The sequence below is a fragment of the Podarcis gaigeae genome (assembly GCF_964106915.1).
Source record: "Podarcis gaigeae genome assembly, chromosome: 1".
In the NCBI taxonomy this organism is placed as follows: Eukaryota; Metazoa; Chordata; class Lepidosauria; order Squamata; family Lacertidae; genus Podarcis; species Podarcis gaigeae.
The window spans coordinates 66,920,636-66,938,102 of record NC_139678.1 but is presented as its reverse complement, the minus strand read 5'-3'; the positions used below and the strand labels follow the sequence as shown (position 1 = coordinate 66,938,102).

Below are 17,467 nucleotides of genomic sequence, written 5' to 3'. Positions count from 1 at the left end.
TACTAACAATGAGCATCTGCCTCCTCATAATCTTTGGGTAGCATTTCAGCTCCACGAACAACTGTAAAGGGGCATCATATTCTAGTTAGCAATCTACTTTACTGGCGGGCCAATTTCAGTCTTGCACGGTCTGTGTACTATTTTAATACATTGGGAATTCCCTGGGTATATTGTTTATTTTTTCTTTAAAAAATTATCTCTTAACTCAATATCGCTTAACAGTTATAATTAAGGCATAATCTATATTAAGTATGCATGTATTCTTGCTTCAAATATTTCTATTCTCTTCATGCCTCTTGAGTAGTAAGTATAAACACCTATTAAGACAAAAGCTGGTCAAAAGGTCTGTGTCCTAGTAGTCATTACATCTTATACTAAAGGAATGACAGCAATTAAACAAGCTATAAACATTACTGCAATAGTTTCTTAATGAACCATTTGCAATACTTGAATCACACAGAGATGCTGCAAGCACTGTAATATTCCTCTCGTAAAATACCCTTCATTTCACGGCTTTTGACAATGGCCCTAACTGGTGGCATGTATTATAATCAAATTCTTGAGAAAACTTGATGCATCAGCTTAACCGTGAAAGTTGCTTTGCAGCAATTAAGCAAATTATCCAAGCAATGCACATCAATTACCCACTGATTTCTGTATGTTTGATTAATGAACAAAATGCACAATTAAGCCAACTGCTCATAACATGAACATCAAGGACACACACACGTTGTTTTCTGTACTTTTGAATGGGTAAACAGATGCACAGGAACTGATAATACTCATGGAACTCACAACTATGATCAGATCAGATCAGATCATCTCTTCAGCTAATTGCCCTGAATATGCAATGCCAGGGCATAGGAAGGTGGAAATATTCATGAAAATAAGATACCTTGTCTTACTGGGTTTATTTGGATTAAAACAGATGAACACTTCAAGCTTGCACACCACACATACATTTTTTGTTTTTCTTGATTCTGAAGCTATGTGCGATATTATTTTGCCATGTCCTGCTTTCCTTGCCCATTTATTCATAACTCAGCTATGAGCCACTGCTTTCTGAGCAATGATGATGCTTCTGGGACTGCCCCATACTTCTCAGTCACAGTGCAGACTGCATGAGAGTATCCTGGTGAATTCTTTCACTCTCCTTCATTGCTTATTTTTGGGTGTTGGGGAGGGAGAAAATAATTTCTGCATAACAATACAAAGAACACCCAACACGCTGACTTAATTTCAACACACATTTCAGTCCGTCCTGTAGAACACCAGTGCATCACAGTACACAGCTTGTGAGTTACATTCCCGTAATGTAATTTTTGTGTTGGAAGGTAAGAGTGTATACTGGACATTGAAACCAGCATAAGAAGCTGTTCTATTTTTCTAGAAAAAGAAGTGCTGAACATCTCCCTTTTTCTCTTAGAATGGCAAGGGCACCCACTGAGAAGTGCCAGAGCTGAGCTTTGGTGAGCTCCAGCTGAAAAAAGCCCTGTACACAATACAGTACAGTGGTACCTTGGTTCTTGAACGGAATCCGTTCCGGAAATCAGTTTGACTTCTGAAAACATTAGAAAACCAAAGCATGGCTTCTGATTGGCTGCAATAGCTTCCTGCACTCAATCGGAAGCCGCGTCGGATGTTCAGGTTCCAAAGAACGTTCGCAAACTGGAACACTCACTTCTGGGTTTGGGGTGTTCAGGAGCCAAAACATTCGAGACATAAGGCGTTCGAGAACCAAGGTACGACTGTACTCAAAAATCCCAATAGACAAATCTTTCCTTTCCTTCTCCTCTCTGTTTTAAGACTTTGGATCGAGAGGCTCTTTCTTCTTGGATAAAATGAGCACCACGAACCAAAACTGAACTCCCAAGTTTGAGAACAATTGTACATTTAATTTCAGTAAAAAGTAAGCAGGGGAACAAGAGGTGCTACCACCAAACTTTACAGCCTGGAGTTTCTCACTCAAATTTCAATTTTTTAAGGCTATGGACTGATACTATTTTCCTACTGCAAAGCACTGAAGTGAGCTTTGTCCCAGCTTTGAACACATGTTACAGGCAGAGGTAGATAAAGAGAGAGGCAGCAGCCAAGCAGTTTCAATACACCATTAAAGGCTATGGGGTCCACTAGGTCCCCCTTAAAAGTTAATAGCCCATTAAGGATGTGCATTTTTGTTACTGTTGCTGATGTCTAGCTGAATCCACAATGTATTTGACCCAGAAATTTAGAGTATAGAGACCTAAGGTTTTCCGCTCTCTCAGTACTTAAATATTTAAATATATATGTATATTTAAAATATATAGAATTTACAGACAGGAAATTGAATTCAAAAGTTGACACCAACAACTACGATAACTAACAGTTGCTGCAATTAACCCCCAAGAAACATAGCATAAGACTTTTATTATATTTCAAATAACACTGTTAAAAGAATAAAATGAATTCAACACCACACAGGCCAAGACCAAAATTCTTTCATGTGAAGTAGGTACAGGGATTTTTAAAAAATAGTCCTTGCCCTGAAAAGCAGAATATAAAATACATGATATAATGATATTCTATTCTCCTGCTTTTCACAATGAGCAACAAACACACCAATAAATTCCAAATGCAAATGGCGATGCTATAAATTGCATACCTGAAGTATGAGAGACTCTTTGTCACCCTCTAGTCTTGTCAGGCGTTCTTGATAGGTTTCATTACTGGCAGAAGTATGGTGATTCACCTGGGACTAAAGAGAACAACAGGTTAAGATTACAAGTAATTGAAATGTGATTGTATTGTTAGATCTTGCCTAGAACTTCAAAGCACTGTGTAATCATCATAGCTATAAGAACATGCCGCAAATGTATCACATAGCTTACAATTTTCTCAGCTGACCGTGCAATCCTAACCATGTCTACTCCCAGGTAAATGGGGTTAGGACTGCAGACAAAGTCTGATAAGCCACAGACACTTTACAGGATTTTAAAATGAAATGTAAGTTGGAACCCCTTCAATTTTCTAGGATATAATCGTGGCAAAAGTGAAAAAATCTTCCCTTTCCCCTCCCTACACCCATATATGAGAGAGAGAGAAGGGGGTGGGGAAGAGGGGAATTAATTGATCCCAGCTGTAAAGTCAGTTCACTGCCACCCATCCAACTCCAGCATATTTCTGGAATTCCATAAAAGACAAATCAGATCCAAAACTCAGTGAGCTGTCTGCTACTTATTACCCTCCTGCCTTCAAAACAGGAAATGCACATTTTTTAAATACGTAAAACAGACATATTTTCTAGTTCAGTTGCCTTTAAACCTCTGCATATCCCACCTATTCTTATCCTGGTCCTGCCATCGGCTGCTGTGGTGGGTGAGATACCAGGGCAAAACAGGCAGAGACATCAGAACCAGGGAAGAGAACAGAAGAGAGAAGACACAGCTACGTTCTCTCATTGTACTGGGGATTTTTAATTTTTTTTTAAGGTACGCATCCAGGCCTGCAAAGTGGCAATCCTACCGTGTTCTTCAGATTCACTGTTGACGAACAATTAATACACCCATTACTTCTTCCCATGCACTGGAAAAAGTATTGTACACTATATGAAAAGTCAACAGTTCACCCTTATCACAACAAATGAAAATCGAGCAATAAGAGTGAAACAGTTCAATGCAATTGCTGAATTCTTTATAAAGAACATTCCTTACATTCCAGCATGTGGCAAAACACATACAAACTCCCAGCACAGCTGAAGATGCCACAGCCAGGATTTGAAAGGTAAAATGAGTTAACCACCTCTATTAAGATACTTATTGAGTATGTCAATGTAGAGGCCACCTTTCCTCCAAGGAACTCAAGTTGCCATAGATGGTTCTCCTCCCTGCTCCATTTTATCCTCACAGCCACCCTGCAGAGGACGTTAAGCTGAGACACAGGCCACCCAGCAAGTTTCATGGCTACTCACTTGAGCCTGTCCTCAAGTCAGTTTTGTGCAGGATTGAAAGGCAGCAACAGGCAGTGCCAAGAGGGCAGTATCTACATACTTACCTGGAAATAGAGTGTCTTATTTCCTTTCACAACGTTCTTTATGATTGGGATATAACTTTGCTCAGCATATTCCTGACCTTCGTTCATTAGGTAGCCAGACCTAATATTGGGCTGACACATTTGACCCAGAAAGTCCATAATAGGATGAATCTATAGGATAAAAGCCCCTTGGCACAACAGAAAGGTATCTTAAGCAACTAGAAGAGCAGGTGTAATTTGTACATTGAAATAGGTTTTGCCTCTCTCAGGACAATTCATTAAATTCTGGATAAAGATTCATCCTGCATTAAGCCATAAATAGATAATGTATTACAATGCTTCCTGCTCTGATTAATGCTTCCAAAATATCTTGGGATGGAACTACATCAGCCAACATCCACATCAGACAGAGTAATCCAAGGAGAAAATATCAGCTCTGCCAAAACATCAGCTGCTTCGAGGTTTAATAAGAACAGACAAATGTAGTCCAGACAGGCTCACCTACTAAGCAAACAGCTGCTCTGTCTCAGACGGCATCTCTTAAGATACTGGCTCTCTTTATGGCAAACATAATGAGAAGATAAAAAACATAGCAATATGGCCCAAGGGTACAGGCTTGCAGATTATGATGGAAGCAAGTGCTGTCATGGCTCCCCAAGAAGAAACTCCTGTGGTCATTCACCTGGTAAAGGATCACAAACCCCAGAAACATCTGGTTTTTGAACTTTTTAAAGTTTTGGCAGCCGTTCACTGGCTGTGTTTAAAGAATGTCATATTTGAAGTGTAGACATTTTCCTTGAGCAGTATGAGCTACACAGTTATCCACACTTTTCCAAATTAACGTGAAAGCTTTCACATATGGCTTCGGAATTGCATAGATTGTAGGAGGAGGTAGGGGAGCAGCGGACAACTGGAGCAATCATCCCAGGACCTAGAGCTCAGAAGTGGAACAAGGGGAGACTGCTATCAAGAGGCTCCAGAGACAATCTGGAGTGGGACAGGTTGCATAAAGTCAAAGACATGCCCTGGAGGACTCCAAGGTTCTTCGGAAATGTGTTTACATAGGCAGGTGAAAGAGACACTGCTCTCTAAGAACAGGGAGTACTGGGCATCTGCACGACTGGCCCAAGACATTTTGCTGCCTGAAGGCTGAACAAAGCACCCAAGATGCATAGTGCCCAACGCTTGCCGAGTTATTTGGGCAGCACAAACGTGACTCATGTGAGTGGAAATATAACAACAATATATTAAATACCTACAATCAGCTACCTGAGGCGGCTGCCTTACTCTGCGCCTGAAAGTAGGACCTGGGTACCTAACACAAAGAGCCAATAAATTATGTGTGCCTGGTAGAAGCCCTTTCATCTCTAACTTAATGTGAAAGAAATTCTTTCCAAAAGCCTCTAAAACAATTCAAAGGGAAAACATAACTTAAGAGGGCCACGGTAGAGTTTTGTGGGGCATGCTGCAATTTGTGTGTTGGGTGGACTGAGGGAGAAAGGTATATAAGGTTTCTGCATTGTGAAGTGCTTTTTTAAAAAAAGAAAATACATTTTCCTACTTCATTTACCTCCCACATTTCCTCCTCCATTTTATACTCACAAATGACTATGTGAGGTACCGGTAATTAGGAAGAAGATACAAAGCGTGTGCATTAATTTTGGAAGAAGTATTACAAGGTCTGAATGTAAAAAAAGAATGTAAAAAGTAGGAGACCAGAGAGAAGAAATATGCCCAATGGTTTGCAGATGGAGGAGGGGACAAATTTTTACAACATTTTATGGGAACATAACATGGTAACAGGCTAAATGTGGAAGGAAGCAGGAAGGAGACATGTCAAGTTTCAACAACACTACTGGTAGACTTGCATAGCCTTGTATGAACAACTGTCATGAAGAAGAACGCAAAAACATTCTCTCCTTAATTCAACTAAGCACAAACAAGGTTGGTCCTACACGCAGCACACATGCAGGAGTTCTTTGGTGAATTTACTCAGATTAGTTCCCTTTTTCTCCCAGGCTATTCACTGCAGCTGTATCGCAAGGACTGGTTGCTTTGTTTGTTTATGTGAAGCCATTATATTCCATTTGGAATACTGAATAATAGCCATGTGATGATAAAAGCAACTGCTTGTGCAGAAAAGTGTAGCTGTTGAGACATGTTCAATGTATTCTGACTTTCTTTTAAATGCAAACTGGCAGATGGAAACAGAGCAGAGCCAACAAAATGTAGTCATCCAACTATTTGTTCAGTAGCTCAGCCCTACAGACCATTTTGAAGACTTTGGATTTAGTTAATCTGCACTCATGTCTGGAATAATATCAAGAAGAGAAAAACTAATGTCCATTGTTGCGGACCACTCATTTGAATGTGCCTACTACACAACCAATTTCTTCAGTGCCAGTGTGGTGTAGTGGTTAAGAGCGGCAGTCACATAATCTGGGGAACCGGGTTCGTGTCTCTGCTCCTCCACATGCAGCTGCTGGGTGACCTTGGGCTAGTCACACTTCTGTGAAGTCTCTCAGCCCCACTCACCTCACAGAGTGTTTGTTGTGGGGGAGGAAGGGAAAGGAGAATGTTAGCCGCTTTGAGACTCCTGAAGGGGAGTGAAAGGCGGGATATCAAATCCAAACTCTTCTTCTCTTCTTCTTCTTCTTCATATTACAGCAAGTACTGGATTTTAAAGAAATTTCTAGGTATACATCAACTTGTTTGTATGGTAATACGGATGCTTCCAGTAATGGGCTTACAGTATTTTAGATGTCCTGGTACATGCAAGAGCTCCGTGATGGGTGGTGGTGGGGGGGTGGAGTTATGCTGAGTCCTTTACAAAAAGTGAATGGAGCAGCACTCTGAAGTATCATAGCCCAGGTTTCCGGATGTATCATCATTGCTCAGAGCTCCTCTACCCTTGTCTATCATCTGCTCAGAACTCAGCTTCATTAGTTTACTTCTGTCTCCAAAGGTGTGACATACTCTTCAAGTGGAAGCAGAGCCCGAACCATGACATTCCAATGGTCTATCAATTCAGAGAGAACAGAAAAGCTGAGAGTTTGAAAATCAGCTTTAAACTCTGCTGGTTCAAAGGATTCTGGTTTATTCTTCCTTCTTTTTCTGCTTCAGATATTAAAACAAACTGTAACTTAGCTGAACAAACCATGGCTTTACATTAATAAAAGTATCACCATTATTCAAATCTGCAGTCTTATCCTGCTTACTAGAAGCCACAATTTCTTTAATGGAAAGGAGATCCATGGAAATGGACAAATGCATATAAATTTAAAACAAAGTAATGAAGTGCTTTTTGTGGCCAATTTACATCACCCCCTTAAATGTGAGTACACATATAACCAATCCCTCCCCTACTTGTCACCAAAGCCTCTTTGATAAGAGAAAAAAAATCAACTCTGCTTGCTTTATGATCAAAGAAGAGAGGAGGCTGTTTGTTTTGGCTCCAGTTACTTGTCCCTTTCGCAGGCTGCCACATGACCAGTGCCCAAGATCTCTTGACACTGGACTCTGAACAAGCCTCTTCTTGGCTGGAATTGCTTACAAGGAAGGAGTGTTTTGTCATTGACATTTGATAGGAGTGCTACAGAAATCATGAATGGCACTTTCAAGCAAGTTCAAGTAGAGCAACCATAAGCCCTTAGATTCTATGGCTTATAAAATGCAAGTAGGTTCAAAGGTTTGGGCAGCTGAATCATTTGATCAATTGAGTATTTTAGCCACTTCATACTTTTCCTCCTGCCTTACAACTCACCACTAAATCATTCAGCAAACCTGGCTCTGCACTCTTGCAATAACAAAACTAATGTTATGCCCGTTTCATTCCCCCATCCCGTGAAACTAGAGCCAGGTTTGGCACATGCGACTGAGAACTGACGGGAGCCCAGTTCAGTTCCTCACCCTTGCTGCTCCCCCCTCCCCAAGCATCTATTGGAGGAAGCAGTGCTTTTATTACCAGCCAAAAGAGCATCAGGTTACCACCGCAGTTGGTGCCCAAGCATGCAACAGCAATGGGATCATGTGGCATCAGAATGAATTCACTGCACAGCTTTCTGCAAATGTTTTAATTACTTATCAAAGGAGCTTGTGTGAGCACAATGGGAATCAAGTTTTTTCCTGGGAGAAATGCAGAAGTGCCTGGAGCCCTTTTACTGCATTTCCTCATTTTATCCCCCACGGGAACACGACATAAGTTCTGTCTTTACTGCATCCCTCCGCTGTCCCGACAACCATTCTTTAAGAATCACTGTTCACAGGCATGTTGCAATCAGTGTACCGCACTTTTAAAACCCTCTACATATAAAGAAGCTACTCACAAGCTACTGACATTCCATCACACTTCCATTTCCTCAGAATAAGAGCAGAGACTCCACAGGCTGTTTTAACAGAGTACCGCGCACATATTTAGCAAACTGTGTTTGGATATAATCCCAATTACGCCCACAATCCTGAGAATGAGTTCTCCCACAAGAATGTTGAACAGTGTCAATGTCCTTTCTACCACAGGAAACCAGAGCTTAGTTTGCAACCATAGTCCGGCTTTCTGAAAATTTGTTTAGCTGAAGACAACCAATATTAAGATCAATTTCATGCAAATGCTGTATGTCCTACTTACTATGAACCTTCACCACTTAGCTTTGAAAATATATGATGCTAAATACGTAATCTAACCATTTACTTTTGGAGCTAAAATCAGACTTCCTACACAAATAATAACATTTGCATTATTTTATCACTCAGATGCATATCCTTTAAAATATTAACTGCCATTTCTTGTCCTTTTGAGTCTCCAGAATGGCAGACCTGAGGCTGCTATCCTGTATCCACTTAGCTGGGAGTAAGGACCATTAAGCTCAATGAGCTTTGCTTATAAGTAGACATTCATAATATTGCATAGTGAAACAAACTTCCTCAGTGCAAAAACTCAACTATGTAATCCCAGTTCATTTAAACTTCACTTTAGTCATTAATAGAGCCAATGATAAATACTGCACTTTGCCAAGGCTGTATATTATTTTCCTTAGTACACAAAGGCACTTGGAAGAGGAATGTTGCAGTACTACTTAGCATTATTCAATTGAGTAGTGATATGAATCCTCCTTGTGAAGTGTACTTCACTGCAACCTTAAGTACATTTATGTAGAGAGACAAACAAAAATTCTTCAAGAAGATGAAGAAATTCTGCCTTATGCTACCCTTGCTACCCCACATCCCCTATAGATAAAATATAGTTAAGGTGCTTCTCAGTACTGGATTTAAATTAGTCACTACAAAATTAATATGATCATTGTGATCTAAATGCAAAACAAATTGGGAGAAACTGATTTCAAACCTATTGTGGTCAATGGGATTGAATTATTTAAAATCCACAGGTTAGCTTGCATGTTTAAAAGCACGCAACTATAGTATATGTGCAAACGTTAGACAAAGAAAGAAAGGGTTACCTGAAAAGCTGGTAACATGAAATGCACACAGGCATTTTTACCATTAGCTGTGAACTAGGATCAGATCTGAAACCCTCTTTGGACAGTTATCATTGAATACCACATTAAAACAGTACTCAGAACACTCCCACTGTTCTTTGTAAAGACAAAGCAATATTGGTTCTCTCCTCAACCCCTGTCCCATTTTCAGACTATGGGACAAGCCATAATTTTCCACAGAGGTGGAAAAAGTTAATGTATTCCATTTTCTCTACCCACAAAGCTATTAAGTCACAAAACTGTAGAAGCGTCACTTACCCTCTTTAGCCACGTGAAGTGTTTGTAAATATCAATCTCACTCTCCATGCTTCGGGCCCATCTCAGCAATTATATTCCCTGGGTTCAGAGCTTTGTTCTGGAGAGACACCACAATCTTTCTATCTAGCACTCTCCCCAACTCACACTGAGTTTCTCTACCTCTAGCAAGCTGGATGTCTGTACATATTTGACTTAAAATTGTCCCCCGGGCTCCTTCTAAACTCTTCTGCTGAATGTACACACACAACTGTACAAACTTCAGGCAGCGTCTCCCCACCTCCCCAACCCAGAGAGCATCTGGGTTTTTTTAAGCAGAGATCAGTCATCAACAGGCAGTAATATCATTCTAAAGGCTTCAAAAGATGCATAATGCCAGATGGTCTGAGGGGAAAAAAGAGAGAGGGAGGGAGGGGGAAAGGGAAGCTTCTGTAGTGCAGTTGAAAACTGCAGTGAGAGTGTTCCCTTTTAATGGTAAAATAACAAGCTAAAAATTGCTAGGCTGTCATAGAGAAACTATTTTCAAGTAATGCCTTCACTAGCTTTCTGTTTCAAGAGTGGCTGGAACTCATTACCCAAAGACCCTCTATTTCCTGTCTCTGTTTTACTCGTGTTTATCAGAATGCTCCTCAGCTTCCCAATTTATTTCAGGCTGAGACTTAGCTAAAAATAAGCCCTGCCGTTTGAGAATTGCTGGTTACTCCATTCTCACAAAGGCACAAATATTTTAGGACAGCCCCCTTCTGCACAAAGCCAAGCGTTCCTTGTACAGATTTCCAAGAGGGGGCAATGCATCAACAGATTGCAAAAATACCTTCAACGTGTTTACGTTCCCTGGCTGAAGGTGGAAGCATTCAGGAATTGTTGTAGTCACATGAGGGCACATATCAAAGCAATGCTTAAGGTGTGCTTGTTGCATTTATATCCCGCCTTTTTCTCCAAGGAGCTCACATGGTTCAGCCCTCCTCATTGAATCCCCATAACAAGGTGGGTTCCCGTTTGTCATTTTGCTTGTGTCCCTTTCTTCTTCTCTGCAACAGCATTAGCTTTGGCTCTTGACCCGTTCAGATACATTGCATGTAATACTTGAGAGGGGGAAATGACAAGTGAACATATTGCATGCCTAACAAGCACTTAGCTGCACCTCCCCACCCACCCCTAAAATGTGTGCCCGTTGTGCTATTTTCCAATAAAGCTAAAGAACATACCCAAGTATCTTTAAAGCAGGCAGACTGTGTCTATTCTTTTGGAAAATATATCATGCCATGTCAGACTACTATTTCATCCAGCTCAGTACTGCCCCACACTGACTGGCAGCACCTCTCCACGGCTTCAGAGAGGAATCTTTTCCAGTCATACCTGGAGAAGGTGGGGATTTTATCACTTGTCACTCCCAAACCATGAGCTGTCCCACTGAGCTATCGGCCTTTCTTAACAGAATCCCCCCCAAAATGTCTACATGAAGTAACCCACCTAGACTAGACATGCTTACTATGGGTAACATGGTTGATCATGGAAAGAAACTCCCATCTGCCACAGCAAAAAGTGCCAGCTGCTAGGCCCCCTTTTTCTTAGGGAGATGTCTAGGGGTGCTTCTTCAAGACAGGAAGTCACAAAGATCTGTGGGTTTTGGAGGGAGGGGCAGATCAAGTCCCACACATTCCTGTTTTCAGCCATGGATATTCAGAGCACACCAGTGGGCGGGGGTTGACAGAAAGTATCTCTGTGGTGATTTTCTGCCTCTATCCTCAGTCATTCTTCCCCCACCCACCACTCCTCCCCATTTTTCTGTTTTGGGCATGTGCACAGTTTATTTATATACCTGTGCGCACATGCCTTTTCTTAAGCAAACAACGAATTTCCAAGAGCCACTGTTACCAGTTTGTGTTACCATCTTTCACAATGGCCAAAGGCCACTTGACAAAATGGGGTGGGAGCTAGCAGCAATCTCCATCTCAGTGTCTTGCTCTGTGCAGCATCCATGAATGGGGAAAATGAACACCTTGAAACAGAAGTACCCAAACAGGAAGCAAACCCCAGAGGGTATGCAATAGCAACAGAATGGCACGAGGTTTTCCATCTGATCACTTAACCATGACAAAAAGGTACTCTTGGAATTACAGCAATGCTAGGCACTGGGAACAGTCAAGCATCTTCACAACAATATCAGGATTGTACTACTGAAGTTATTAAGAATGGCTCAAAAATAGCTACCCCAAAATAGTACCCCCACAGGAAGCACAAGATGTGAAAGACAGCTTCCAGTTTGTCCAAGCCGTGGGTTACTTGATCTGGCATGGAATTCTATCTCCCCAAGCAGTTTCCAACTACTGTAGCTTCCTCATCCAAATCTCACTATGGGCCAAACCAAGTATTATGTTCAATACATAGTTTAATGCAGGGTCATTTTTTCTACTTTGCATAACAGAAGCAGCAACAGCGGGGCCTAATCAGAATCATGGCCGGTGGCATTTTTAAAACCTCTGACACAGAAAGGCAGAACTGCTGTCTTAGCTACTTCTAAATCTACATAATATATAAAAAATGGGGGTGAAAAACTTAAGCGTGGGTATATTTCAGGCATGTTGGCATGCAGTAACGTACTATGACAGCATATACAAACATACGCCCCAGTGAAAACCTACGTAGGTCACTTAAAACAATCTCCCCAAGACCACCCATACTGGTTTCTATTTCAACAAATTAGACATCCCACAGACATTTCAATGAGTTTCAAGCCTTGAGGACAGCAAGTTCTGGCAGACTGCCAAGACAGCGTTCTCTTACCACCCACACATCATACCGCCATTTATGGTGAGAGGAACGCCTGCTGTAAAGACACCTGAGCACCCTAGTCAGCATGCGTCTCAACTTAAAAACTAGGGCTCTCCATAGGCAATATACCCACCACCACCAATGGGCAGACTGAGAACAGGCTTCAGTTCTACAAACACTTCTATACCCCTCCCACTTCTTCACTTGTGGGTTACGGTATATACCTGAGAGAGCCAAGTAGATCCCATGATCTAATAAATACAGAAAAATAATAATGTTTGTTTCTCCCAGGGTGAGGAGCCTGGGGCAGGGGCAGGGGCAGGGGCAGGGGCAGGGAGAGATTACGTGAGCCCAAAGCCAACTGCTACTCTCTCCCTGGGCATAATTCTCAGTGGAAATGGCAGACAAAAGGAAGAATCTGAACTTGTCCTAGAAATTAAAAGCACTAGAATCTGTGTTTTTGGACAGACTGGTGAAACATGAGTAGGTCCACCAAGACCACACTATTAGAAGATGGTAATTTATTTATTTTTAAAGAGAAGTTAGATTCTTGACTAGTTACTTCATCAGCTAAGCTTTACAACATGTATGTTGTCGGTTAAAATCTCCTAGGTCTTTAGTTAAGCTGAATGTACTTCATATGTGCTGCGGCTCTGAAAGCACTGGTTACAGAAGAGTTTTGTTTGATTGGCTTAGCACTTCCCCCATTATCCTACCACACTGAAGCACTCAGGCCCAGCTGTCCCTGCCCAGAACCAGGTCCCCTCCCTGAAAACAGGCAATAAGTAACAAGGGAGAGCTACGCCATCCTGTGTGCTAGCCTAAACACGTGAACACTAGCAGCCCTTGTCAAAAACAGTGTTTTAAAATATCTAACATACCTATTTCTGGTTCAGCAACTCCTTCCAGATTTCATGTAACTGCACCTTGATTTTCTCCCTGCACCTTCTTCTGAGCCAAAAAGGAAATTAGAAATTCAGAGGCTTTTATCTGGCACTCCTGTCAGTGCCCTATCGGTTAGGAATGTTGATAAAGTGCATTCCGTTGAGTCACATGCTACCTGAGTCTTAGTTTTATGTCAGGTTTGAGCTTTGGCCCCATGTAAATGCAAGAAAAAATAAGTTTAAACAAACTTTAAAACACCCATCTCTCTATTTAACAAACTGGATGGTGTGAATGTTGTCTAAGTAAGATCTCTAGGAGTGATTGAAGCCATCCACCTTCCGGCCCATTCATTTTACTTTGTCCAGGATATAAAGAATATGTATTCTCAATTATGAAACACAGTGCATTTATTACTTGGCATTATATACTTACAAATGCAGAACTCTGCTGAAAGTAGACCACTTGCTAAGTTGATTTAATAGTCCACTTTTTGTTTAGAAGTGTACGGTTTGCCATCTCTCCATGTCAGAAAATAAAAGTAAAGCGTCACTGTACAGACAAACTATTACTTCCTGGAACATAATCTGAAGAGTTAACCCTTGAGTTTACAAAACCAGTGGAACAAGATCTGCTTCTTTTTCCTAAGTACACACACTGATGAGCTCCTTCAAAGCATTTTAGACATTTTCATCACTTCCTTTTTGTTCTTCGTTTGTTGCTATGACTTTTAAAATTTATATACCACCACTCTATCCTAAAATAGCTCCCACTATAAATATAAAAGCAGCCACTGCATTAAAGCCACCTACCAACTTTGCTCCAGTGCTAATATTTCATTGACATTTTTGCAAACAAGGTCACATCAGAAGAAAGCCAAATACAGTCAAATAAAATCCAGCATGTTAAACATATGAAATACTTTGTGGAATAAAGAAGTCTGTACTGTCCCTTTAAAAACCTGAAGAAAGTTAGCCAGATAAATCTCTCTGTAGAAAAAACAAGTTCTACAGAATGTGCACTCTCACAGAAAGCAACATTCTGCTATAGCTTCCCTTGCCTCTAAGAAGAGCTTTAGTTGATTAAATGAAAAAGCGGGGGGGGGGGGGGAGCTTACAGGGAATGAAGCATTCCCCCATATACTCTGGATCCAGATTCCATGTGAAGCATTCAAGTTTACAGTGGTACCTCGGGTTACGAACAGTCCTGCTTACGAATGCTTCGGGTTATGAACTCCACAAACCCAGAAGTAGGTGTCCCGGGTTGCAAACTTTGCCCTGGGATATGAACGCAATCCGCTTCCAGGGCCGTGGGAGGCCTATGTAGGGAATGCGCGCCAGGTTAAGAACGGACTTCTGGAATGAATTAAGTTTGTAACCCGAGGTACCACTGTACAGTAATGTAACAAGGTGAGCCTAGAAACTGTAACCCGTGAATCCACCTTGACTGTTGAACAGGTATGTTTCCCACGGCAAACTTTATGTATGCTTCTTCAAGTCCCATGAGAAAGGTGGGATATCACAGACTCACCATTTTTTAATACATGATCTAAGTCATCTAGTCTCCACACTCATTATAGGGATTTTCTAATTACAGCATGAGTGGGAAACAACTAAGAACACTAGTAAACTTGGGTAGCTACATAATAGCTTCCCAATATCTTTAAAAAAAGAAAAACGTAATGTATAACTAAGCATTTTCTTACATTTTTATCACACACCCCACAACCTTTCTTTAAGCAGCTCTGGGTGTAGAACAATGAAAAACCACTATCAGAGATCTGCATAAAACACTACCAAACTAGAAATACAGTGCCTCGTGTTTCACTACTTGTAAACGAGAACATATTTAAACACATGTGATGTTTTAATTGCAAGCCCTAATACAGCTTATTTTGTCCTGTCTTTCTTTCTTCCCTTTCCAAGCCTGCATGATTAAACCAGACTCAGGTTGCATATCCTGAATGAAAAACAGAGTTCCTCTAGCAGGTGCAGTAGATTTTGGGATATCTAATGTGTGTGTCACTGAACACCACTACTCTCAATACACACTCTGTCTTCTCAGAAGCTGTAGCAGTAAATAGTACCTGCCTCTGGCTATAGGCAAGGATAAGTCATGGTGTTCAGGCCACAATTTGAGGATCTCTACTATTTATTTAGGTCAGAAAGTCAGGACTGCAGTAACTAGAAATACCAAGATATTACTTTTTTATATATAGAATAAACGAAATCCACATCACTAAAAAAAAAATGTTCTACTTTTCAGCTACAAATTTCACCTGAAGTTAAAAATGCATCCATTGGTTATGATTATAGGGCTAAAAATATTTCCAGCATGAAAAAAAATATTTCAGGATGAGAGTTTATATACATTTTTTTAAAAAAAATGCCCCAAAGATTGTATTTTTGTGCCAGTGCACTGCTGTACAACAAGAGTACAACTTCAGCACTATTTTTCTTCCTTGGTAATTTTCATACTAGAAACATTTGAATGCAAGACAATGAACTGGTTTGCATGTAGTGCCCAGTCAAATCATGGCTTAACATGTGGGTCTTCTTGCAGCTGCTGTCCTCCTCCCCAGTCCTGCTGCTGCACCATTGCAAGCTAAGCCATGGTTTGACTCAGCATGTTGTCCAAACCAGGGCTTTTGCTTTGTCTAGACAAACCATGAGCTGTGAAACAAAGAATACTTGAATGCAGCTCATGGTTCATCTGGAGAGAGACAAATCATGAGCCCAGGTTTGGACAACACACTAAGCCAAGCAGCAGGTGTGCAATGACAACAATCTCTTCTTTGGGAACCCCATGAACTCACCCTTAGCCATGGTTTGGCTAGCCTTATGTGCAAACCTTCTCATTGTTATAGCACTAAATCTGATTGGAATGTATGTTGACATCACTGAGCACATTGGAAGCCAAAGCAGAGTAGAATTGAGCAAACTCTCCACAGATTAACTTGGACATTTCCCCCCAAAAATGGAGGAACTCGAAATAATTTTTCCAAGTCAATCTGAGGCCTTGTGCACCAATCATCACTGTCTCCAAAAGTTTCTGCAGCTCAAACAACTTCCCATAACACACTTCCCCTTCTATTTACAAGTAATTGTAGAAGAAAGAGAAGCAATGACACACAGGGAAATAAGTAGAGAGACACCACTTTCTTAATAATTGGGCCCTAAATAATAATCTGTACTTTTATGCATTTTTGTTCAGAAACACTAGAAATGCAAGATTCCTGCCCAAATTATAGGTTGGTATATTGGTCAGTTTAACTATGCATTATATTTTTGGCATCGACAGTAAGATTAGTATATAATTACATAGCTCACTTCAGCATTCAAAATACTTCCAGGAATGGCTTTTTGCGTCTTTTTTTTTTTAAAAAATAAAGTATTCAAACTAAAGGTCACTCTGGAATTGGGGGTGAGAGGATATTCTATTACATCTTCTTATGCACACATAATTCTGATCCAAATCTTTCTTCTTAGCTATATTTTCCAGAGGAGTTCTAAAGCATTTTATCAATGCTGCCTTTAAGAATGCAGCATCAACATTTGCAAAATTAAAGCCATGTATCATATTATGTCAATACCAAGATCAGGCGATTGATGCTTCAAGGTGATTCAGTGATTTGCTCCAAAGCAAATCCTTAACTGCAAGGAAAGTAAAAAACTATTGTCATTTATTTAGTAGTAAGATATTTAAGAAGGATTTTTTCCATTCTTCAGTGGCGTTAGAACTAGAGCACTGTATCCTCATCATTTTTAAAAAACGTACAAAATAAACACCAATACCAAATCTCCCTCTCCCCTCAAAGTTGTAGAAGTATTCATAGTGCACATTTAAATACGTTTTCAGAGTAGCAGTGGTAGCTGTAAATCCTTCATTAAGACCAAAAAGTCAACACTGAGAAATTTAAAGTCAGGTGGAGGAATAGTAACGAAGTATAAACGCTAATGGCCAAAATTGTGGAAACCTTTAGGAAAAGTTGTATTTTTGAAGTTTGATGGCTAATAACATCTCTTATTTAGAATAATACTATGAAATTAAATATC

At 40.5% G+C, this 17,467-nt stretch overlaps 1 protein-coding gene across 16 annotated transcripts in view; it reads right to left on the bottom strand.

Moving 5' to 3' along the window:
* Positions 1–17,467, bottom strand: part of PPFIBP2 (PPFIA binding protein 2) — a 106,228-nt gene that overhangs the window by 48,204 nt on the left and 40,557 nt on the right. For 9 of the 16 annotated variants that reach the window (XM_083724904.1, XM_083724907.1, XM_083724893.1 and 6 more), the window contains exon 4: positions 2,642–2,734. In XM_083724904.1, coding sequence (XP_083581030.1) covers positions 2,642–2,734 — 93 coding nt within the window. Of the gene's footprint in view, positions 1–2,641; positions 2,735–9,758; positions 10,517–13,411; positions 13,532–13,847; positions 13,972–17,467 lie in introns of those variants that run through there. The other 7 variants (XM_083724894.1, XM_083724895.1, XM_083724896.1 and 4 more) reach the window with 4 other exon arrangements.